General features: G+C 35.3%; 1 protein-coding gene and 1 long non-coding RNA gene across 7 annotated transcripts in view; one reads left to right on the forward strand and one right to left on the reverse strand.

The window, feature by feature from the left end:
• The window catches only part of Cpkc (conventional protein kinase C), a 219766-nt gene that overhangs the window by 169403 nt on the left and 24894 nt on the right, over positions 1 to 25469 (forward strand). For all 5 annotated transcript variants that reach the window (XR_009973581.1, XM_021347315.3, XM_021347314.3 and 2 more), the window contains 2 exon segments: positions 22190 to 22221; positions 23273 to 23355. Coding sequence is in view for 4 of the 5 variants with exons in the window: in XM_021347315.3 (XP_021202990.2) it covers positions 22190 to 22221; positions 23273 to 23355 (115 nt within the window). In the remaining variant the exon portion in view is untranslated.
• LOC110385026 (uncharacterized) lies at positions 14374 to 23145 on the reverse strand. 2 transcript variants are annotated; one of them, XR_009973621.1, is made up of 3 exons: positions 23012 to 23145; positions 22645 to 22698; positions 14374 to 14748 (listed from the first exon to the last, which is right to left on the reverse strand). It is a non-coding gene; the product is annotated as an uncharacterized LOC110385026 (long non-coding RNA). The 2 variants fall into 2 exon arrangements; XR_005244957.2 differs by lacking the exon at positions 14374 to 14748 and adding an exon at positions 17761 to 19901.

Here is a 25469-nt window from a genome sequence, read left to right on the forward strand (position 1 = left end):
TTCCGATGTTTCTCGCTCTAGATTCCCCTAATAATCACCGGTGGTTTGAGTTCTTCAAACTTGCGAACGACAATCCATGTTCTGAAAAGGGTTTTAAAACCTAAGAAGTTTTTTAAAAAAATCCCCGAAATTAGCCGATTACTTCATTACAACGGTCGGTGTGAAATATTTATCGCCGGGTACTGTACCATTTACTAAATAATGCCACCTTTAAAAAAAAACACATGTTTTTAAATAAAGCTATCCAATCAATGTCAATCTATGCATTGAATAATCCAAACTATGTGTATATATTACACACAAACAGTGTGTGTGTTCTATACAGTCCGTGTGTGCACAATACCAGGTTATGAACGTTTGAATGATTTATTTTTCATCAAACCACGTTTATTCAGCTCTGATCAATATCAATTGCGGCGTTGTTACATATACGCTGTTTGTTGTTTATTATTTTATATTTTATACTTACAGAACGTATTGTGGGTTAGAACGGGTAATTCCTACTAACCTGCCGATGCTGCCGAAGCATGCGTTGAAACTGACGCATCATGCAATTTTTAAGTTATTGCATAACTTCTATCGCGGGCCTTGAGCGCGGCGACTGAATCAAGAAATTCCGTAACGAAAATAACCTGACATCCCCACTACGCCTACTATGTAGCTCGTATTCAACACATTCACACGTTGCGCTTGTGTAGTGTTTGTAAATAAGCGCGCGGCGTGACGTCGCACTGCATGAGCATCATGAAAATCTCTGCCCATCTCTCTCTCACGCGGTCTAGCTTATGAGTGTGAAGTGGACAGTTAATGTTTTGCTTTTGTTAATGTTTATAAATATAGCGGGTCTTATTTTTATTATTTGTTTTAATATTAAATTATTATTGTCTAATTGTAATTGCATAAGTTGATAAAAAATTATTTGCAATAGCTTTACTGCGGCAGTCCCCGAGTGCCACACGTCTTTTATTTTTATACTTTATTTAATTTTTTTTGTTAAAACCATAACATTTTATTAGTAAGAATCACTTATAAACTATGTTAGTAACTTAAAAATCTAACACATAACTATCAGGCATACATTATATATCATTACTTTCTTTTTCATTCCAATTACCTACTGCAATGGCTATTAATCAGCACTCCCTCGATCTTGCTCGATATGATGTTCAGAAGACTTTAGCCACTGTCTCTGACTCGACGCAATAGCGATGCACTTCTCTTCCGCATTATTGCAAAGAAGTCATCAGTGTGAGATGTCGCAAACATCTAGATGCACTATGCATGCAATACAGTAATGCAAAACGAAGCAATACAGTCGAAATATTGACCTCATGTCTCAACAAGAGTAGCTTTGTCATGACGGCTACGATCTCTGGCAACAGTTCATACGGAGCGAGTAATGTAACCGACAAATTAGTACAACAAAAAAGATGTGTGGTGTCGTGGGACGCCGGATAGGAATGAAGTTCCTTATTATAAAAATATTAATTTTAAGTTCTATTCGAGGTATAACGAAAATAGTTATTCGAATATACATTTTCTATTTTGATTTTTTTATTGATAAAAAAAAACCACTTTACAAAGTTATCAACTTTATTTTATTCATAATGATTTTAAAAAATATTTATTTATTTATTTAAGGATTACCGACAGGGTTTACAGTAAGACATAAAATAACATTGACTTGTATAGAGCAATTGATAACTGCAACTCTAATTATAGGCAATCACAGCATGCATTACATTAACATATTAATAGAGATTTAACAATAATATAAATAATAATAAAAAATTAAAAACAGAAAGACAACAAGGACAGTAATACCCGAGTACTCAGACCAAGGCCGAGGCTGATGTTCAACAATAGCTTTTTATAATTTTGTTCTTAAATATTGGAATAACATATTTTTTAATATAAAATATATTAAAAAAATATGTTATTTTTGTACGTTATTACAAAGTTAAGTCGTACACTGTGTGCATTACTATCAAAAATCTTACGTTACGGACGTTTTTTCCCGGTTAGGGCACCCCTCCGCAACGCCCATAAGGAACTTCGTTCTTAAAAAAAAACTATTCAATTCTCAGTGCTGTCGTATCGTTCCTAAACTTTCAAGTCTCACAGTGAAACATTATAGAAGTTAGTAATGTGTTTGATTTGCTAATGGAAGGGAGGTAGCGCGTTCCCGCTATGAAACTAGGAGTGCTCGTTCGTTTGTAAACAGACCTTAAAATCGTCGACGTTATATGTTTTCCTTTATTGTCACATAAGTAACAAGTGCATTACATTGTACATTATTACTAGCTTTTGCCCGTGACTCCATCCGCGTGGAATAATTACTTTGGCATAACGCTAAATTTTACCCCCCACTTCATTAACGTAGAAAGTGAAAGTATTTTTGAATTATAGAATGTTAAGGAGCTATGTAAACCCCTATTTTGAAACATTCTTGATTAGTGCTCCACTTGTATTGGTCTTACCGTGATGTTATATATAGCCTATAGCCTTCCTCAATAAATGCGTTACCTAACACTGAAAGAATTTTTCATTTTACTGGTGGTAGGACCTCTTGAGAGTCCGCGCGGGTAGGTACCACCACCCTGCTTATTTCTGCCGTGAAGCAGTAATGCGTTTCGGTTTGAAGGGTGGGGCAGCCGTTGTAACTATACTTGAGACCTTCGAACTTATATCTCAAGGTGGGTGGCGCATTTACGTTGTAGATGTCTATGTAGTAATCACTTAACATCAGGTGGGCTGTGACCTCGACCACCCATCTAAGCAATAAAAAAAAATAAAAAAAAATCGGACCAGTAGTTCCTGAGATAAGCGCGTTCAAACAAACAAACTCTTTAGCTTTATAATATTAGTATAGATTCGCAGGTCGTATAGATACAATCAAAACTATTTTTACGGCTTAACCTCGCGTTTAGTGTTAGCACATTATATTATTTACGGCCTTTGGAATGCTTTACAGTTTTTGTGTTACAATTTTACTTAATTAGTGAATTAGAATTTTTGAGCGCACAACATATTTCTTTTATCGTGGTTGTTGTGCAAAATATATTCTATGAGACGGATCAAAGGCGCCATGTTGTTTTTTTTTATTGATGGTTTTCTTCATTCTTTCATTAATTCTCTTCATTATTATTAGTGTCTTTTATAGTGACAGTAATTAAATCTTACTTTTCCAAACAATTCCTTTTATTGAATTCCAAGTGTACATCAAATACAACAGAGAGATTCACCCTGTTGGAATTTATAGTAGCAAAGTGGCGGTAGTGTCTTCATAAATTCTCTTGAGTATTTTCTTAAACAATTGTTTATATGCGTTGTGTTTATAACAATAAACTAATGACTTTAACATTAGGAAACCGTCAACTGTCAACTAATTTTACTTACTTATCTATATATTAATACGTGAAGCAAAAACTTTGTATCCCTTTTTACGAAAATTGCGGGGACGGAGGAGTATGAAATTTTCCACACTTATAGAGAATATAGAGAAGAAGTGCACAATGCTAATATTTTTTTTAAATAATACATAAAAGATACATTAAATCAATAAAGAAAACATTACACACACTACAGACCATGTATTTGACGCACACACGCATCCATACTATTTATAGTCAAACTTTTGTTCTTGACGTCTGTTGTCAAATTGAGAATAGATTAAATATTCTTTGGCTTTGTTAATATTTTTTATACTGTAGTCTTAGCGAAATTTGTGATTATAGAAGTATAAAATACAATCATAATAGTGTACAAACTTATAATTTCATTTAATTATAGTTGAATTTCGACTACTGCGGGACCTCTAGTTTTAGTAAATAGTGGTGTTGCCCCGATGTACATATAAGTAATATAACAACCATAACGCATTAGTCGTAACATACCATATTAGTCGTATCGGTTAGTATCGGTCGTATCGTGTCGTATTAGGCGATATGAGTACAATACGCTTTTGAAGTGTAGTTAGAGTAAATTTAATACTTACACTTTTTTATTGGTCTAATTTCAAAAAAACTGTCGTAGGTAGCCTCTATTCGGCTATTCCGGATTCACCTAACTGGTAGGCGAACTCACGGGGCTCAGCCTGGAAGACACTGCTAAAATATGCTCTGCTCTGGTGGTAGGACCTCTTGTGAGTCCGCGCGTGTAGGTACCACCACTCTGCCAATTTCTGCCGTGAAGCAGTAATGCGTTTCGGTTTGAAGGGTGGGGCAGCCGTTGTAACTATACTGAGACGTTAGAACTCATATCTCAAGATGGTGGCAGCATTTACGTTGTAGATGTCTATGGGCTCTAGTAATCGCTTTAGACCAGTTGGGCTGTGAGCTCGTCCACCCATCTATGCAATAAAAAGATAAGTGGGACGGTAGGAAAAATAAATGCACATAAAATTTCATCGGTTTTTGTGATAAAATCTCGCTAAGAACTTTAAAATGAAATCGATGGTTTTAAGTTGTACAGAGGCATTGTGGGGAAGTGGCACGCAACAACCTCACTCCCCTCCTTCAGCGTCCCACTTTCGAACTACAGCCTGTGGAGGCGGTTTCAACGGGCACAGTATCATTATTGTTTACTTTTGTACGCTACCCGACAATCTCTTCTGCCTAAACTCCTTTCGGGTTTATTTTTGTGTAGCGAAAAAATTGTTTAACACCGCTGCGATATAAAACTCTATAAAAATGATGATGACACTAAAAACATATACATGTAAAGGATTCGATGCGTGAGAGCGAGATAGAATGCTTCTGAAGTTTTTACTTGTACAGTTTGTGAAATGCACATGCTTTTTTCTTCCTAATATTTGTTTTTCTAAGTTAATAAATTTAAGACATCTATACATATAAATAAAATTGGAGTGTCTGTTTGTAATATTGAAATAACCACTTTTTACTACATGCATATGAATATATATCTAGTCAGGTCATAAATTCTGTCACATGTTTAATGTAAAATAATTGAAACAAGTTTATTCATTATGTAACCATTCATATACCAAAATGAACTTAACAAAACATAGATTCTTATGACACTAAAGTTTATTCAAAATGACCTCCGTGATTTTGAATACAGTCTTCAATCTGCGCGGCCAGTCGTCTATCGCAGCACGAACGAGGTCCATGTCAATATCGGCGGCTGCCTTAATCAAGGATGTCTTGAGTGACTCCAAATTGGGATGAGGCTTTGAGCACGCCTTTTCCTCCAAGTGTTGCCATATCTTGTAATCTAACGGATTCAAATCTGGACTGGAGGAGGGCCAGTCTTCGTGCCGGATGAAGTCGATTTCACGCGCCGCCAGCCAGTCTTGTGTGCTCTTCGCTCTATGAGCTGGCGCCGAATCTTATTGGAATACCTAGTGCCTGTTATTGAACATGGTATGAGAAACAGGTTCCACAAGGTTCGTCAGGACTGTATTTTCATACACAACTGCATTCGTTTTTACACCTTTCTCACAAAAATGTACCTCTGTTAAGCCCCAATAAGAAACTCCCAACCATACCATAAGCGAGGATGGAAAATGACCTCGTTGGACACGCGGAATACGGTTGCTCGCTTCTTCACTACTGTGTGCGTACACCTTATCATTTTGTTTCTTGTAGCTCTCTTCTACGGTAAAAATTTTTTCATCCGAAAAAAGAATTTCCCGATATTTTTTTCCCGCGTACCGCTTCAACAAAGCGCGGCATCTCTTCAGTCTCAGGTCCATTAGACGAGCATTCAAACGATGCCCTGTTTTTCTTCGATATGCCCGAAGCCCTAAGTCTTCATTTAACACCCTTATCACCGTGGTTCTGCTTAACCCCATCTGAAGGGCCTACAGTTTCTGCTTACGTTTGGGATTTCTTTGAACTCGCGCCTTCACAGCTTTTATCACTGCTGGAGTCCTAACAGACCGAGGGCGACCACTTCTTGACCTGTCATCTACACTAGAGTCTTCATTGTATCGTTTGATGGTACGATAAACGAATCTTTTGGGTATATTCAAATTTTTGAGTATGTTAAAAATTTGAATTGGCGCGTAACCGCAACGATGCAACGCAATAACTGCAACACGGTCTTCTTTAAGCGTCCACTCCATATTTAAAAATGAGTAAAATTCTAAAAGTATACATTTTTATTTTCATGAACAATTCGAAATTCGAATTCAATAAACTTTTTTGTGGCCAGCATTCTAAAAGAAAAGTTTTTACTGTGTGACAATACTTATGACCTGACTAGTTACATACTGATTTACGGTACATACACCAAAATAATTTTTTTTACAATTTTTGTCTGTCTGTTTGTTCCGGCTAATCTCTGGAACGGCTGGATCGATTTTGACGAGACTTTCACTGATAGGTAGCTGATGATATAAGGAGTAACATTCTTTAATACATTTTCAGTGTTTTTGAATACTATATAACCATTTTCGTTTTAAACGGTGATAATGCGTAAAGCAATCACCTAATCCACAATTTCCCCTTTTCAATCACTTCTAAATGTAATTTATACGGAATAAAACGAAGATTACGTAAAACAATTAGTATTAATAAACAGAGAAGAACGCTAAAGCTCCACAAAGTAGAAGAAAATTTCAACTTAACCTTTTTTTCCCGCCCATCATTAAATCTTTCCAGCCATTACTCTCATCGTAATTTTGTACGGCTCCGGGGTCATTTCTTTTCGCTCCAAATCGGACATTCTCACCTTACAATTAGCGAGTAATGCGCCCGCACCCTTGACCGTGCAGTAAGTACCTTTGCGTCGTTCGCTTCGTTTCCACGATCTGAACGAAGGTATTACGTGAAATACAATAGCTTTCATGTTGAATGGGGCAATTTAAGCAAAATAAATCAGATTTTTAATACGCTTTTATTAGCTTCAGACGTATGTGTGATTGTAACGGAATCTTTGAACATGATTTCGACCCTCTTCAAAACGTCGGATTAACGCTTTTTTTACAATAAAATCATTTTTTCTTACACTATTTTTAATTCAAATTTATTAAAATTTATTTTCAACTTTTTAGTTGGATTTTCTATAAAAGCGTATTTTTTTAGATTTTTTTATTTCTTAGCAAGTACTAATTAACTGGTAAAGAATGTTGCAAAATAATAGCGAAATAAAAAAGATGAAACTAGCAACCGCGATTCGTATACTCAAATATTGACAATAATTAAAATGAATTTCATATTAGTAGAATACAAATTTAAATATCTAGGTAATTAATTACATGAGACATGGACGCTCACATAGCAAATTATGACCAAAATGCAAGTCGCGCAGAGCCATGTAAGGCATTTCTATACGGGATAGAGTGCGCAATACCGAAATCCGCAGAAGAATTGGTTTGATTGACATAGCCAAAGGGATTGCCCGGAAAGTTTTTTTTATTTTTTTTTATTGCCTTGTAGGCAGACGAGCATACGGCCCACCTGATGGTGAGTGGTTACCGTCGCCCATGGACTTCAGCAATGCCAGGGGCAGAGCCAAGCCGCTGCCTACCGCTAAAGTAAATGTGGGCCGACCACATATGCCGTCGCATTGACAATCGGTGGGACACAAAAATACTGGAGTGGAGACCTCGTACTGGGCAGACAGCCAACGAGGTGAACCGATGACCTGGTCAAAGTCGTTGGTAGGGTCTGGATGGGTCGTTTTCAAATTTGGGGCCAAAAGCGAGCTATTTGATTTAATTCTCATATCCTTAATGTTACCGTAATTATGAGTACAGTAAAGGGGACGGCCCATTTCAGGCCCAAAGCGGACAATAGATTAGAGAAAAAATACTTAGTGCATTAATTTTGTCATAAATAAATATGCATTTACTTTCTTGCAAATAAGCGCCACTATAGTTTACAATAAGTAGTTTAAAAAAAGTAACTCTATTGAAAAAAAACAAGAATTTTATTTTTGCGGGAAAAATATTGCCAACTTCAAAACCTTTTACGTATTAAGTAAACATTTTAAGTATATAAAAAAACATATAAATAAATCATTTTAAATATTATCATTAATCAATCGATTTTAATCGATTTTAAGCACATAAAATAACATCAAAGACATACCCATTGGACTTTAACTTGTTACTATACTTGAGACCTTAGAACTTATATCTCAAGGTGGGTGGCGCATTTACGTTGTGGATGTTTGTGGGCTCCAGTAACCACTTAACACCAGGGTGGCTGTGAGATCGTCCACCCATCTAAGCAATAAAAAAAAACTTAACTTGTATTGTTATTTAAATATGTACAACTAAAACAAAAACATAAAAAATAAAATATAATGTGTACTAGTAAAAAAAAGATTAAGAAATAAATCCAATATCGGTTATTTAAAAAAATGATCGATATATGAATTTCATGTAATTATTTTTCTTTATACTGACAACACTGATTTTAATCTGACTGACTGACACTTCGCTTGCTGCTTGTGCTTGCGTTCAAAATGGATGTGTTTTGATTTTTCTTCGATTTATTTTGCTTTTATCAATAACGTTTCATACTACGGCTGAAAACCATTGTGTGAATTGTGGTTTTAACCTGACCGAGATTTTAAACCGTGTATATGCTCTCCTGTGCTATTTTTAGATGATTTACTAATTGTGTATGAAGATGAAGAAAATATAGAATAATATAGATATTTAAAGAAGTATGTGTGTTTTTTATACCCTAATAACTACAATTGGATAAAAATACATTAGGAACATCTTAAACATTAAAAAAAGAAAAGTTCTCGAGGTATTTATATAGAAAATTAACCTCAAAACGAGTTTTTTATTTTTATTATATTTTTTATAATAGTGGCGTCAATTTCAATATATTTTTTAGATATCTAATACATTTAAGAATTTGAATCAGTCCATTTTTATAGTAATATTTAATGTCCACCTTGGGCCTAGCACACTATGGAGAGTGGGCAATCCCCTTTGCTGTCATAACAACAGGCACGTGATCCTTTAACTATATATTCGTAAACATTGTTAAATTAGGAGTTATACTTTAAAAACTACCCCAAATCTCATTCGTATCACTGGTCCGAAATTCAAATTATAACTTATTTGCTATTTTTCCAGTAATGCGTGTTGAAATTCGGCAATTTTATTTAATACAATAATAAAGGAAAACTAAGTGGATATTAGAACATTATTAAAAACAAAAGAAGTACGATTTCTAAGCTTTTAAAAAGTTCCTATTTAAGTTGTCATCCGTGTTGTCGTTATCAAATGCGTAAAATGGAAAATATAAATGAATATTATATAAATGAGTGATTCACTTGATTGTGATGAAGCATTTTTTATTCTGAACGTGCCTAAATACAAAAAAACGGAAAATTAGAGAAAGTTTGAATTCATGAAATTGTTACTTTATTGGCCGTAAAATTGAAAGCAACCCGGATGCGAAAGGCATGAGACCGAAAAGAATGGGGTGCTTTTGAAGTGATCTACCCTCAGCATTGGGTGGACACAGGTTGAAGAAGAAGAGTAATTCATTATGCACGGCATCTAACTATTGTATTTATGGTAACCGAATACTCTGTGGAAATACTGAAGGATCGAAAAACAGAAGATGATTGCTCTCGCTTTATTTACGCGCGAAACGTTCTGTAGGCGGCCATTTTGGAAACGTTCCAAACTAATCTTTATCTCGAGTCTCGAATATTGTAAATTATAACGACTTATTACGTGAGACTAGATCGTAAAATATAATTTATTTTGTGGGAACAACAATACTCGAAACACTCAGACAAATGACGATATTAAAAACAAACAAAACGAAAGTGGAACGTGACTTTTAGTTTCGGAATAAAGCTCGGCGGAGTTTTCGAGCTTTGAAAGCTGCGTTTTTAAAGTTTACTACTCGCTGTTCGCTCATTAATCGTCCATTTTAACTAATGAATTTTCTCTTTTGTTTCGTTACCGCCATTTATTGGAACGAAGTTCCTTACGGCAGGCTTGGAGGAGATAGGGATTTTGCTGCGTGACCGAACTGAAAGAAATGTGATAGTAAAACCGTAAGAAAAAATCCGTGGAATAAAACCGTTAAATGAGACGTGCGCAGGCGCGACAGTCGTATACACAAGCGAGTAGTGTATAATACCTTTCTCTTTCTCCTTCTTTTTTTTTGCAAATTGTGTCGATTCTACATTAGCCGAAGGAACTTCGTTCCTACCTGGTGTCCCACGACACCACATTTTAGTTTTTTTTTGTAAAGATGGGAAATCACACTTACCGAAACTTTTTTATTATGCCTAATAGACAGAAATGCAAACTATCTGGTGGTAAGAGGCTACCTACGTTTTTAAACATTACTAGTTCTCAGAGAGCAGTTATCGCTTTGCCTGCCGCTACTTATCTTATTGGTGATATTAAAGTTAATACAATAGCTACTAATCAAAAACGAAAAAAATCTTTTGACAAACTATCTAGGAAAAGGTACTGAGCTCTTTGGTATATTTATAAATAATTGTAAGATTACAACAATTTGACCACAGACTATAAGCAATAAGAAAAGTTTGACAATAAACAAATAGTATGCGTGCGTGCGTATGTCAAATACATGGTAGTGTGTGTAATGTTTTTATTTGTTGTTTTAATCATTGAAAAAAAATAACATTCTGAATTCCTTCTCTATATTGTCTACTAGCGACCCGCCCTCGCTTCGCTTCGGAAACATTAAAACATACATGAAACCAAAAAAAAAAATTAAAAAAAAAATTAAAAAAAGTAGCCTGTGTTCATCAGGGACAATGTCGGCTTCTAATGGAAAAAGAATTTTTCAAATCGGTCCAGTAGTTTCGGAGCCTATCCGAAACAAACAAACAAACAAATCTTTCCTCTTTATAATATTAGTATAGATAAGTGTGTGAAATTTGATACTCCTCCGTCCGCGCAATTTTCGAAAAAAGGGGTACAAAGTTTTAGCTTCACGTATTAATATATAGATATAAGTATGTACATATATCTGATACCCATAACACAGGGAATCCTAAATTTAAACCGGATGAGTGTGCGTGATTTGTTCCCAATTATTTATTTATTGCCTGCGCTCCAAACCTTAAGTGTAGTCATCACCTTTACGACAACCCGTGTCCGTGTACTTTTCATTATACGTAATGAATTATTAACACCGATGCATGCGTATTTCATGTCTTTTTTTTAAATATATATCTATAAATTAGCGTCTTCGCCGCTCGTATGTAAAAGCCCACACTAGATACGAAGACAGACATTAAATTTTTGTCACATTGCGAAACGCTTTCGTTGGTTTTCGACTGCGGGACATGATAAATGCGCTCTTGTCGGATTATCAACACGGAATCCGCTAAAAGATTTCACAAAATGTGGATCTATCTACCTGTAATAATAGCGTTTGGTTTTTTTATTCATTTTTATTGGATAATATTTGAATATAGTTTTTTTTTATTTATTGCTTAGATGGGGAGACGAGCTCACAGCCCACCTGGTGTTAAGTGGTTACTGGAGCCCATATACATCTACAACGTAAATGCGCCACCCACCTTGAGATATAAGTTGTAAGGTCTCAGTATAGTTACAACGGCTGCCCCACCCTTCAAACCGAAACGCATTACTGCTTCACGGCAGAAATAGGCAGAGTGGTGGTGCCCACCCGCGCGGACTCACCAGTAAAAATCTATCTACCTGTAATAATAGCATTTGGTTTTTTTATTCATTTTTATTAGAGATAATATTTGAATATAGATGTGAAGAAGTTGCAATTGTAGAAATGATTTGCCTAGCGATATGAATGTTTCAAAATAGTGTAATACATAAATACGACCGAATAAGTGTTCTGTTACGACAAGATGACGCTTGACGGCAGGCAGCGGCTTGGCTCTGCCCCTGGTATTGCTGATGTCCATGGGCGATGGTAACCCTATGCTGCCCTATGAGCCGTATGCTGGTCTGCCTACAAGGTCAATAAAATATTTATTTTTTATTGATCAGATGTGCTCATGGGATATTAAGTGGTTAATAGATCTCATAGGAGACAAAACGGTAATTTCACCGTCAACCTTGATAGGTACTTGGAAGCTGTCGATACCGAATATGTGACCACGAACCGATAACAACACAAACGGGACGTACCTTCAAACCGGACTAGAGATATTCGAGGAATCATTAGTTAAGCAACAGTATGTTTTGTGACCGAGATAGTGATGACAAGACAATGATCAGTATGGAGAATTTTTTTAACCGTTTTTTTTTTCGCGTTTCGCTTCACTGTAGAAATAGGCAGAGTGGTGATATTACATTCAGTATAAAGTATTCAGAATGATTTATTTATTTATTAAGTTCACACAACTGAATAAAATCTACACACATTAACATTTAATTTAAATAGAAAAATTTAGTACACTATTAAACTCAGCCTTTTGCGTGTGAACACATTTTGCTAAGGTCGTTTGTGTTAAAAATCGTCAGAGGCTGACTTTTATTTATAACTAGCAACCTGCCCTCGCTTCGCTTCGGAAACATTAAATTTTATTATTGGTACTTGAGTCCCGCGACATTACCCACGGTTATTGTCGTACCGCGGGTGACGCCGTGGGGCGAAGCTAGTCTAAAAAAAGTAGCCTAAGTTACTCCTTATATCATCAGCTACCTGTCAGTGAAAGTCCCGTCAAAATCAGTCCAGCCGTTCCAGAGATTACCCGGAACAAACAGACAGACAGACAGCCAAAAATTGTAAAAAATATTATTTTGGTGTATATGCCGTGTATTCATATGCATGTAGCAAAAAGCGGTTATTTCAATATTAAAAACAGACACTCCAATTTTATTTATATGTATAAATAGAATAACAACAAGAACTACAATAAAATTTGATATAAACTATGGAAATAAAAACATAAACTATAATACAAATACTATTTGTTTTAAAAATAAAATTCATTCGAGACAACACCTAACCTCATAAAATTTGCCTGAACTGATTAAATGTTTTCTTAATAGAAAGATATGTTTTTGAGTGTTCTAGAACAAACATTCGTCTTTCATAGACTGATTTTCAAAATAGATATTTATTCTGGTTATAAAAAAAAAATGCTTTCGTTCAACTTCAGTTTAATAATTCAAGAGTAGGTATCTCGCTAATTCGGCGTACATAGCTTTTACCGTGATCACGACGGAAATAAGTATTGGGCGAAATACAACAATCTAACAAAAAACTAACTTCAACGAAATTACATTTTATTCATTTATTGTATAGATGGGTGAACGAGCTCACAGCCCACCTGGAGTTATGTAGTTACCCGAGGCCTTAGACAACGGAAATGCGCCACCACCCACCTTGAGATATAAGTTCTAAGGTCTCAGTATAGTTACAACGGCTGCCCCACCCTTCAAACCGAAACGTATTACTGCTTCGCGGCAGAAAAAGGCAGGGTGGTGGTACCTACGCGTGCGAACTCACACGTTTGATTTTTATTACACGATGTTATTCCTTCGCCGTGGAAGTCAATCGTGAACATTTGTTAAGTACGTATTTCATTAGAAAAATTGGTACCCGCCTGCGGGATTCGAACACCGGTGCATCGCTACACACGAATGCACCAGACGTCTTATCCTTTAGGCCACGACGACGACTACATGTGAATAACATCAATGTAGACGAAGTCAATAAAAAATCATTATTCTGGATAGCCCTTAAAAAAACTGGTCACATCTTTATAAAACTTAAATGGAAACAATCGCATGAGAAGCATCAGCATTCAAATAAAAAAATCATCACCATCATCAAAACCATCACGAAAAATAATTTAGTCAAATTGAGAACATCCTACTTTTTTGTAATCGGTTAAAAGTATTAGAGAAAATCATCATTACACAGATTTAGAGTGCCTAATTAAATGAACACCGATATAGAACGATTGTAATGTGATATCTTTAAGTATTAATATACCTAATTCATTGATGAGCGTGGCTGGCTCGTTGCCAGTCTGATAATAAACTTTACTATATGTTATAATTATGTTTGTATTGCCAGTCGAAATATTTCTGCTCCCCTTAAAACGTCATTCCTAAAGTGTTATTCTGTAACGGCCACAATTTTTTCTGTTTTTTCTTTGAGGTGTTTGAAAAGTAAATATTAATGATGCTAGAAATGGCTTCTTTTTCTAGTTAATACTTTAGAAGGAACTTTGTAGTTAATAGTTAAGTTGATGGATGGTAAAGGGGCATGCCAGACCTAGGCTCAGAGCTGCACAGTTATCTGGTTACACTAAAAAAAATATTGTTACGCGCTGGGGTTCGGGATAAATAAAATTTCACCAAAGTACAATTAAAAACTGTATTCAACACTTAGAACACTTAAACACTTCACAAACACTTTAAAACTCTCAATTCGCTTGTTCCGCTTCGAGTAGTTCCGATTACTGACTGACTGCGTGCCATCTCTACAACGCTTTTATAGCCGATACCTCTTCCCTATAATTATCGAGAATATTCTACACATCTCTAGTCGTAGTTTCCGCTATCTGTCAATAGATGGCGTTGTAATTCTCGAGCATTCTGGATCCTTCAATATTCGTTCGACTATTCGGCGATAGATGGCGTTACTCTTACTGGCGTAACAATATTAATATTTATGCTAGTTCTTCCATGTATTCATTATTCTGTGCAAGTTGGTAATATTTTTCCAAAATTATTAAACATTTAATCGACTACGCTTGGAAGGGTACCATACATTACCGTACAAATGTTGCTCCGACAAAAAATATGTTGACAGATTAACTAACCTGGAAAATAATTAATTTTTTTGTATCATATATTATTTCAATCGTTCACTATTCATTTTGTAAAAATATATACAATAACACAGGAAGCACCTTTAACAATAATTATGATTATTTTTGTATGATAGCATTGATTAAGTTAAAGCAACTGAACTGAACTTCTTGTTACGTAATTTCTGTAGTACCACAATATCAATGGTCGTATAAATATAAAACTGCTTAGTTTGTAATTCGAAAATGAGAATTTTAAATTTTTACGTTATACCAACATAAAAATTCCGCATACGAACCATTAAAAGGCGAGGATGACAGGGGTGCCAATTTCACGGGTCAGTGGCGCGTGAGAACAAGCCGAGAAACGTTCGGGCGACGATGACGCGTGTGAGATTAAATGATGCAAGACGATATACTGAATGAATTTCGATATGAAAAAAAATATGTATATACGCTCTTCATATTCCTCGATATTTTTTTATTTTATTTTTATTGCCTAGATATGTGGACGAGCTCACAGCCCACCTGGTGTTAAATGGTTACTGGAGCCCATAGACATCTACAACGTAAATGCGCCACCCACCTTGAGATATAAGTTCTAAGGTCTCAAGTATAGTTACAACGGCTGCCCCTCCCTTCAAACTGAAACGCATTACTACTTCACGGCAGAAATAGGCAGGGTGGTGGTACCCACCCGCGCGGACTCACAAGAGGTCCTACCACCAGTAAAACCCAGTTTTTGGGTAATGTACAGATACTACATACTTGATCACATGGAAAGGCAGGAATCTGTCATAATGTATTAAAATTTAAGTCATTATACATTTTAACCGACTTCAAAAAAGGAGGAGTTTTTCAATTCGACTATATGTTTTTTTGATGTTTGTTATCTCATAACTTTTGACTGGGTGAATCGATTTTGATGATTATTATTTTATTAGAAAGCTAACGCTTCCCGTGTGGTCCCAATTCTTCTTCAATTCGGTCTCGTTCTTCAATTCAAATTCGGTCTTCAATTTAGTCCAATTCTGATAATGGTATCCATGTGAAAACCATATAACTCTTAAATTTGCATTAAGTACGTTTGCATTAAGTATAAATAGATGAATAAGTGGTGTGGAGACCTTTAAGCCACTAAAGTCATTACAACTAACATCTAATGAAACTCAAAGCGACTGATTTCAAAATGCCTTCTTTAACTTCAAAACTACTTCAAGGTTTTTTATTGCTTAGATGGGTGAACGAGCTCACGGCCCGGTAAAGTGGTTACCGGAGCCCTTAGTCATTAACAACGTTAATGCCGTCATCCACCTTGAGGTATGAGTTCTAAGTCTCACTGTTATAGTTCTAGGGCTGCCCCACCCTTCAAACCGGGACGCATTACTGCTTCGCGACAAAAACAGGCAGAGTCACAAGATATTCTATCACCAGTGACGGTGATCATATGAAATCTTCCATCAGTACACATGAACTGCTTAACCTACTCGCTGTGTCATTCAAAATACTTGCTTGATCTAGACTATAAAGTCATTCATTCATTATCCTGCCCTTCTCCCAGTCACCTGGGGTCGGCGCAACATGTTTTCTCCTTCCATACTCTTCTATCATATACCATTTCTTCGCTCACTCCCCTCCTACCCATATCGTCTTTCACACAATCCATCCATTTCTTCTTAGGTCTACCTCTTCCTCTAAATCCTTCCACATTCATAGTTAACACTCTCTTAACAACCTCATCTTCACTTCGTCTCATCACATGTCCATACCATCCCAAACGTGCACTCCTCAGCTTCTCTGTCACAGGTGCCACTTTCAGACTTCCTCTAACATATTCATTCCGTATTCTATCCATTCTCGTTACTACAACGTATACTATACTATAACGTATAAAGTATCAAACACTATTCACGCAAAGTCACAGTCGTTAAAATGTTCTATTAAATTCACACTGGCGTAAATCGGACGTGGACATTCAATGATACGATCAGAGAATGAATCGTGCGATAGTTATATACGAGACATACTCTAGTTACGGAGGCTGGCTTGTAGAGACTGGCCTTTATGGAAAGAGAAGCTTTTAGAGTTAGGACACGTTTGTATTTTTTATACTACTAGAGGTTCGCAGTAGTCGAAATTCGACTATAATTAATTGGAATTGTAAGTTTGTACACTATTATGATTGTATTGTATACTTCTATAATCACAAATTTCGCCAAGGCTACACTATAAAAAAATATTAATAAAGACAAACAATATTTAATCTATTCTCAGTTTGACCACAGACGTCAAGAACAAAAGTTTGACAATAAATAGTATGCATGAGTGTGTGTGTCAAATCCACGGTATGTAGTGTGTGTAATGTTTTCTTTATTGATTTAATGTATCTTTTATGCATTATTTAAAAAAAGTCTTAGCATTGTGCACTTCTTCTCTATATTCTCTATAAGTGTGGAGAATTTCATACTCCTCCGTCCGCGCAATTTTCGTAAAAAGGGATACAAAGTTTTTGCTTCGCGTATTAATATATAGATATATGTATATTAAGGGTTCGGCGAATGTTGTTGGACAAGTTAGCGGAATGGTCATGAACTTATTAAGATGAAGTTATTTGTTATGGAATTTTTTGTTAATATATTCCTTTTAATACTATATAAACTATTATAAGTATGTGTGTATGTATGTATATACTTTTTGTAACTTAATATAAATTTCATTGCACCTACCACTATCTACTCTGCACTACCTTTGGTTGACTGGTAGAGAATGCCTCAGGCATTAAGTCCGCCAATGTAAATTTTACATGAAGTGTAATAAATAAAAAATAAATAAATATATTGTACTTTTAATTCCGTTGTTGACCCAAGACGGATATAACGATTTTAAACGTGATTATTTCATTTAAATTGATTGAAAAAGTAATCATTTTATTCGCCAGTTGACACAATGGATATTAGATGAAAATCTTTTTGTACCGGCTTGTGGTACATAAGAAAGATTCTTGTGGTAATAAAACTAAAGCACTTGATATCATTCTTATAATATTTAAATGGAGATGTACAGCGTGCTTGAAGAGCGGGTAGTGAATGAACGAATGATAGTGAAATACATTGAGTTATTAAACTGTGATGCTTAGCGCCTTAGAATCCTAGCATCTTTGACATTGCTATTGAAAAAATTGAAGGCGCTGGCCTGAACACTTTTCATTTATTCTAGAGAACAGTAGAACTGGGGAGGAAGGACTGTTGCACAATTTGTGTTCCATGGAATGTGCTAGATGAATAAACTTACATTGAACACTGACTGCTAAAAGAGAAAAAAAAATACGAACATAATATCGATAATCAATATTTTGATGTACAGATACTTGCTTAGCAAAAAAAATACGAACATAATATCGTTAATCAATATTTTTATATACAGATACTTGCTTAGCAACAAAAATACGAACATAATATCGATAATCAATATTCTGATGTACAGATACTTGCTTAGCAAAAAAAATACGAACATAATATCGATAATCAATATTCTGATGTACAGATACTTGCTTAGCATACATACTAGTGGTTATCTAGTACATCATAATGTATCAGTACGTTCGCATGAAGTCAATTTACAGTCGACGAAGCGTGAGATCTGTCGTCAATCATCTCCTGGTCTCGATGCGTCCGGGATAGTTCGGCTCGTGGTTTTGAAGATCAATCGAGCGGTTAATTCCTTAGATTTTGCGTTATCTTCGGCTATTATAAATTACCGATTAATTTGATATAAAATTGTCATTAGACAGTAAAGTCTTTCAGTAGGAAACCGTAGTAGCGATAAAACGTATTTATGACCCTGCACTATTAATTTTTGCAGTTAAGTGACTCGTTTTCAAAGAGTAACCGTTTTTACGTCTTACAATAAAAAATATATCTCTCAAACTAGCTGACCCGGCAAACTTCGTAGTGCCTCAATCGATAAAGAAAAGACCTAAACTTTTGTATAAAATAAAATTAAAACAAACAAAAGGAATCCGTCTGACGGGGGATACATCAAAGGAAAAACAAAATTGTTATTTTTATTTAATTCCGAGCATTTTCATATTTATATACCTTTTAAACCTTCTCTGGACTTCCACAAATAATTCAAGACCAAAATTAGCCAAATCGGTTCAGCCGCTCTCGAGTTTTAGCGAGACTAACGAACAGCAATTCATTTTTATATACAGTCAAACCTGGATAAGCGAGAGTTCAAGGGAGCACAATCTCATTCTCGCTTATAGAGGTTTCTCACTAACCCGAGTTTCTCGCTAATGCTCCCTCTGAATTTCGATTCGCGATTTTCCGCATTCAAATGCATTCACTATTTTAAGTTTATGACTTTAATGACAGTACTTTAATTTTCCGTTTTTACATGATGCAGAACAGAACTTTCCTTCGCAATTGATTAACGATAAACTGAGTAAGTCCGACAAACAGGATGGTACACAGGCACACGTGTCCATTCGAAAATAATGCGATAAAAGAATACGATAAAATAACAACGTAATTTAGTTCCACGAAATAGAATAGGTTCAATATTCACGAGAAAACAATACAAAAACAATGATAAGAAGTTCCACGAAAGTTAAAAATGAGTCATAAAATAGCAGATGTTAAATTTGTAATTTGTTTTGTCATTTGTTCCTCCTAAATAATATAAATAAAGCTCAGCTGTCGCTTATAGAGGTATAGATAGGTAGCAGTCTCACTTACGGAGGTACATGAGGAAAAAACGACTCTCTCTTACAGAGGTTTCTGTTTCTCGCTAATAGAGGTTATGGGAGCTTAAAATGACGGGTCCTTGCTATTACTCTCACTTATAGAGTTTTCTTACTTATCCAGTTCTCACTTACCCAGGTTTGACTGTATATAGATTATGGCCGTATTCACGTTGCCATGCTTACGGGCTTGAAGCAGCTAAAACTACACAATATAAATAAAGTTGCCAAAGAAGGCATTTAAAAATGTTTTAAGGAGAGAATGACCACGGCCTATGTTTCTCCAAAGCGCGCAGTGTGATAGAATCGGCGCAGTGGTAATTGTAGTTAATGCCTTCATATGGGCGATCATTCGATTCGGTAACATTTCCGCTTCGTGCGATGACAACGTAGAGCTCGAAATATTGGACGCGTCGTAATTCTACAAGCATTAAATTAATAAATAAATAATAAATAAATATTTACTAACAATTACGCCACGGTAACTGATCCCGTGATAATTTCGTAAAGAACTTGTGTTACAGGTACCAGATAACGGAAATAAATGTAAGATTTTTATTATACACATAGATATATTTAATACACATCCATAACCCTGGAAAATACATTTATATTTATCATACAAATATCTTCCCTTGCGGGATTCGAACCTGCGACCCCCTTGTGTAGTGACCAAGTCACTTACCACTACACCAGACAGCCGATATATTAGCCGACATCATTAACATTAATTAAGCATTATGACTGTTGGTACTTTAACCATTGTACCATGGTTCACTTGCGGACTAAATAATAATAATAATAATGGTTAGTTCGAAGTAAGTATCCGTTGAATGGAATATTTGAAATGTATTCAACTGATAATAATTTTTAATAAATGTATATTTTTTATTTGATTGGTTTTATTAATTTTAAGTATGTTTCAATGATACTATGTAAACATATGGACTTGTTGTTGTCTGAAATAAAATTAATTATTCATCCATTCATTCATTCATTCATTCATTAACGATTATGGCAAATTAACTGAAACTTATTAAATGAACTGAAAAATATATTTATTAATGAAAAACTAACATCGTCACAAGAACCACTATCTTCAGTTTCTGATTTTGTCAATTCACTTTCATCATCGTCAGAAGATTTTTTTATTGTCTTTGTAGGCAAACGAGCATACATACGGCTTGATGGTGAGTGGTTACCGTCGCCCATGGACTTCAGCAATGCCATGGGGCAGAGCAAAGCCGCTGCCTACCTAACCAGCAGATTCTCTTTTTGTTTTAATTCATGCATTATCTTCCCGCAAAATATCATCTAGACGTATCAAGAGCACAGATGCATAAAACGTACACAAAAATACATCTTATATTCATTGTAATACAGCATTTCTGCCCCGAAGCAATCATGCGTTTTGAAATATTGGACGCCCATTATACAACAGAATTGAAATATACATTTTGTGTACCCACTCTCCCTAAAACAGAATCCTTTGGGACTACAACAATAACGGTAGCGCGGTCTCCGTCAATATTCATTCGGAGTTGTGAGATTGCGCTGAACTAATTTTAAGTCATGAAATATATGTTTTTTTTCTAATTGTCTTACAGCGTACAGGAAAAAATCGGCGCAGATCATTTCCCAATTAAATATAACCTAATCATAATTAATCAAATTTAATCAAGTTTTAGATTCTTATCTAATTTGATGATGTTGTCAACTACTGCACTGTCGATTGCACCTGTAATTGAGGTGACATCTGCCATGTATTTATTATCAATTTATCTATGTTTTGTATTGATGATCACTTTGTTACTGTATATACCTAAATCAATAAGTAAATAGATAAATAAATTCCCGTCTAAATCTAAAGGGGAGATTGGGAGGCCTCGGTCTAAGGCAAATACTTAATCCTAGGCGGTCTTGTTCTCGCCTTCTTCATACCCTTATCCCACAAGATTGGGTCGGCGCAGTATCTCCTCTTTTTTCTATTCCATCATACATCATCTCTGTACTCATACTCTTCTCTCGCCTATTCTATTTCACGCAGTCCATGCAAGTATTTTTAAGATGCCTTGAGATCGTAATCGGTATATAAATGTTAAATAAATGACATGAATTAATCTCTCAGTTAATGGTATAAGTGGTATGGTTGACTTGTTGGTATAAGGGTTAGTGCCCCTGACTGCTGGGCCGAGGGTCATGTACAAATTATTATTTTTTTGCTAATAACTTTCATCTAAATACTATTATATCTCAATATTAAACGAAAGAGTTTGGTTGTTAAAAGTATTTTGTACATAGTGTATTTTCTGTGGTCAATAATTTTATTGCCAGTTGCAATATTGTTAATGCAATGAACTGGATACGAAAGGCGAAGATACCGAAAGGAATGGAGTGCATATAAAAAGACCTACACTCAGAATTGGGTGGATAAGGGGTTGAGGAAGAAGACATGTACCGAAGATAACTAAAAATATTTTTACGGTTTAATCTTGCACTTTTATTTACTTTCTTAATATAGTTTTGACATTTCGAAAATCTTTACAGTTTTCGCGGTCAATGACACATTTAGTTGTTGTTATTCACCAATATTTGAATATTATCCTAACTTATATAATTATTAACGATTACTTTTAGCTACAGGACCAATTAGGATAAGCAAGAAGAAGTCACGCATATACTAAAGTTAGTTTTTTTTTTCTGTTACAGGGGCTTTGGAAAACAAGGATTCCAGTGCCAAGGTATGTACAGTTTTTGATGATTACCGCGCGTAGTTTCCTAGTGTTTATCTGCCAGCCCGGAGACAAAGACAAACGAATGAATACCTAATTCCGAGTCTCAGAGTTGAAGCATGAAATATTTTACTGGTGGTAGGACTACTTGTGAGTCCGCGCGGGTGGTAGGTACCACCACCCTGCCTATTTCTGCCGTGAAGTAGTGATGCGTTTCGGTTTGAAGAGTGGGGCAGCCGGGTGGCGCATTTACATTTACATATTACATAGATGTCTATATGGGCTCCAGTAACCACTTAATATCAGGTGGGCTGTGAGCTTGTCCACCCAGCTAAGCAATAAAAAATAAATATCGATAATATTAGCATTAAAATGCCATCATGTTACATTGGTACCGGAAGTCGTATTAATCGTAACGTAAAAACCACCAACCATCTTGAGACACGGCGTGAAGTCCCATTTTCACTAAACAACGGCTGTTCAAATCTAGAAAAAGAAATGCATGGTTACTAAGGAAATAATCGGGAAAATTTCGAGCTCACAATACGTCTAAACACCAGTAAATGGCCAATGGACATCAGTAAAAACTATGTATATATATGTACATAGCATTTAATTATAACATGTAATTTATATTATAATATATGCGTAAAGAAATTGTTGTAATTGTTCCTCTAACGTTGAGACGTAAAGAAAAACCTTTATCATTTAAAACTCTTTAGTTTAAAAAAATATATAAGACGGAATCACTTTTAATGATATGGAAGAATTTAGAACGAATGAAGAACAAAAAACTTACTCGCGTTTTCTGGTATATAATAATAAAATAACATTTAAAACCTTTAATCTCTTTTAAAATTAATATAAAAATTAAACAGCATACCAAACTGAATTTTCTTTTACTAAATGACAGATAGGTGAGTGATTCCGTGTCAAAAAAAAACTTTTTTTAAACCAAAGAGTTTTAATTTAAAGGTTTTAAATGATAAAGGTTTTTCTTTACATATGTTTAGGAAGACCTCAATTTAAAACCAGTAATATCTTATAATGTTGTTAACAGTGTGCAGTTTCGTGGTGCACAAGCGATGCCACGAGTATGTTACCTTCACGTGTCCCGGCGCCGACAAGGGGGCGGATTCCGACGTGAGTAACAAACACATAATACGTACTTAATTAAACCGACTGAGTTTCTCGCCGGGGGGTCATCTCGGAGGGTCGCGATTCCGATCCGGTGGTAGGTCCAGCGAAGCACTGCTTTTGCTAGGGCTAGTGTTAGCAAACTCTGACGCCGAGCCCCGTAAACTCACCTACCAACCCGCAAGTGAAAAGGCCCCTTAGCCTCCCAAGGATTAGGTAAGGAAAAAAAGCATCTGTGAGACTGAAAGCGTGATGTATTTCGCATCACCGATCGAAAAGCATACAGCATATTTAACAAGTTGGACACCAGAGCTTTGGCCCAGTGAGCCGAAGTGGTACGAAAATACGAATTGACATTCTCGCAGGCTGCGACTGACGCATCTCTATTTCCGTAAGTTGTCAAAGTACATATTTTGGCCAATGAAGTAGGAAACCTATGGAAATGAAACGTCAACCAAAATTTCGTGCCACTGTGACGTCATCTGGCCACAAAACATGGCGGCTTTAGTGCTGTACAAAAGATTTCAATGTTATCAGGTTTTATCGATAAACGTTCTTGCCTCATTTTATTTTAAATATTGTTGAGTATTATTTATTTGTAGAATTTATACTTTAATGGGAAGTAAGTAGGTATATTGTTATGTGCAAATATGATATGATTTAGATGGGTGAAATCTAAGACAAGTTCGTCCTTCGAATTTGCCAAGTAAACGATATGATGATTTTTAAAAGTTGCTACACTGATTTTATAAAGTTGTCGTTTGTCGCAAAACATAAAGATATGGCGTAGTTCAAAGCCATCAGCCCATTTCTAGCATGCTAAATGTTATCGTATTTTGAGTACGTGTTTTTCTTAGACTATAACAATCTATTTTAATTGTTTTGCTGACTCTAAAGTCCGTAACATACTACCACAGCGCACCCCAAGGAAGGTGCGCCGCACCATTTGAATCACTTTCGCTTGAGAGTGATTCAAATTTTGAACTTATCAAGGGACCGCGTGAAAAAAAAAACACCTACAGAACATTTATTCATTAATTACAAACGTCATTCCTTGTTACTTCCTCTCTAAAATCACTTAATTATTAAATATTTAACAAATTTACAATAGTGTTTTACTCACTGCGGAATAAAACTATTTTATTTAAATAGTTCCGAAGAGATTTTGTCGGTAGCCTTTTTCCCGAAATATCTAAACAGAATGTCTAAATATGTTTTGATGACATATTTTAAACTGGTATTTATGATTAGTGTCATGATCAATAGATTCCGACCGAAAAATGGATTTTTCGGATGAGGGCTCCATAATGAATTTAAATACATATAGATAATAGTTTTAAGGCATCGACTTTCTTGAGATTCTATAAAATACGTTTTAATTATTATGTTTGCATGTTTTAAGCATGATAAATTATGAAATTTTATATAATCAATCATATTAAATCGATATCAAAGTCAATAAATAATGTACAACCCAAAACAGACGGCCGAACTGACGTGACAATGACATTTGGCGCGCTAAACATGGCGGATTTTCGGCCTCATTAGACGGAGACGGAGATATTTACGTATATTCATGTTTCATTTTATGTACGCACTGAAATACTGTTATATTGTTTTCCTGCGAGTTAAACTGCTGAGTAAGAACGAGATAGATATATGTTTATGTATGTGCCTTCAAAATGGGTGCTATTTATATAAGCAATTGTACGTATAGAACAATATGTCGTGTCCCTACTATATAGGTCTATGATTTTGGCAAAATATGTACTTTGACAACTTCTTTGTATACAACGTCTAGCAATGATGCATTAAATTTATTTTTTCTGTGCGTTTGTATATTCGGGTATCTGCTTATTAGTATCGTGCTATTAGATTATACATTTCAATATTATCAAAATGTAATGACATTGTTAATTTTTTGACGAAAATTTATTTTATTTTATACGATCAATAATTAGGACGCAATCTTTCGGCAATTATATTTAAAAAAATATCGAAGAATTTAGTATTCAGCAGCCCTAAACTGGTATTACTATCACTAATGTCTACTGACTTAAAATCTTTAATACATATTTCTTCTGTGCGTGTGTTTGTCACTGAAATCCGCGTAAACGACT

This window comes from Bombyx mori, chromosome 8 (genome assembly GCF_030269925.1).
Source record: "Bombyx mori chromosome 8, ASM3026992v2".
Taxonomy (NCBI): Eukaryota; Metazoa; Arthropoda; class Insecta; order Lepidoptera; family Bombycidae; genus Bombyx; species Bombyx mori.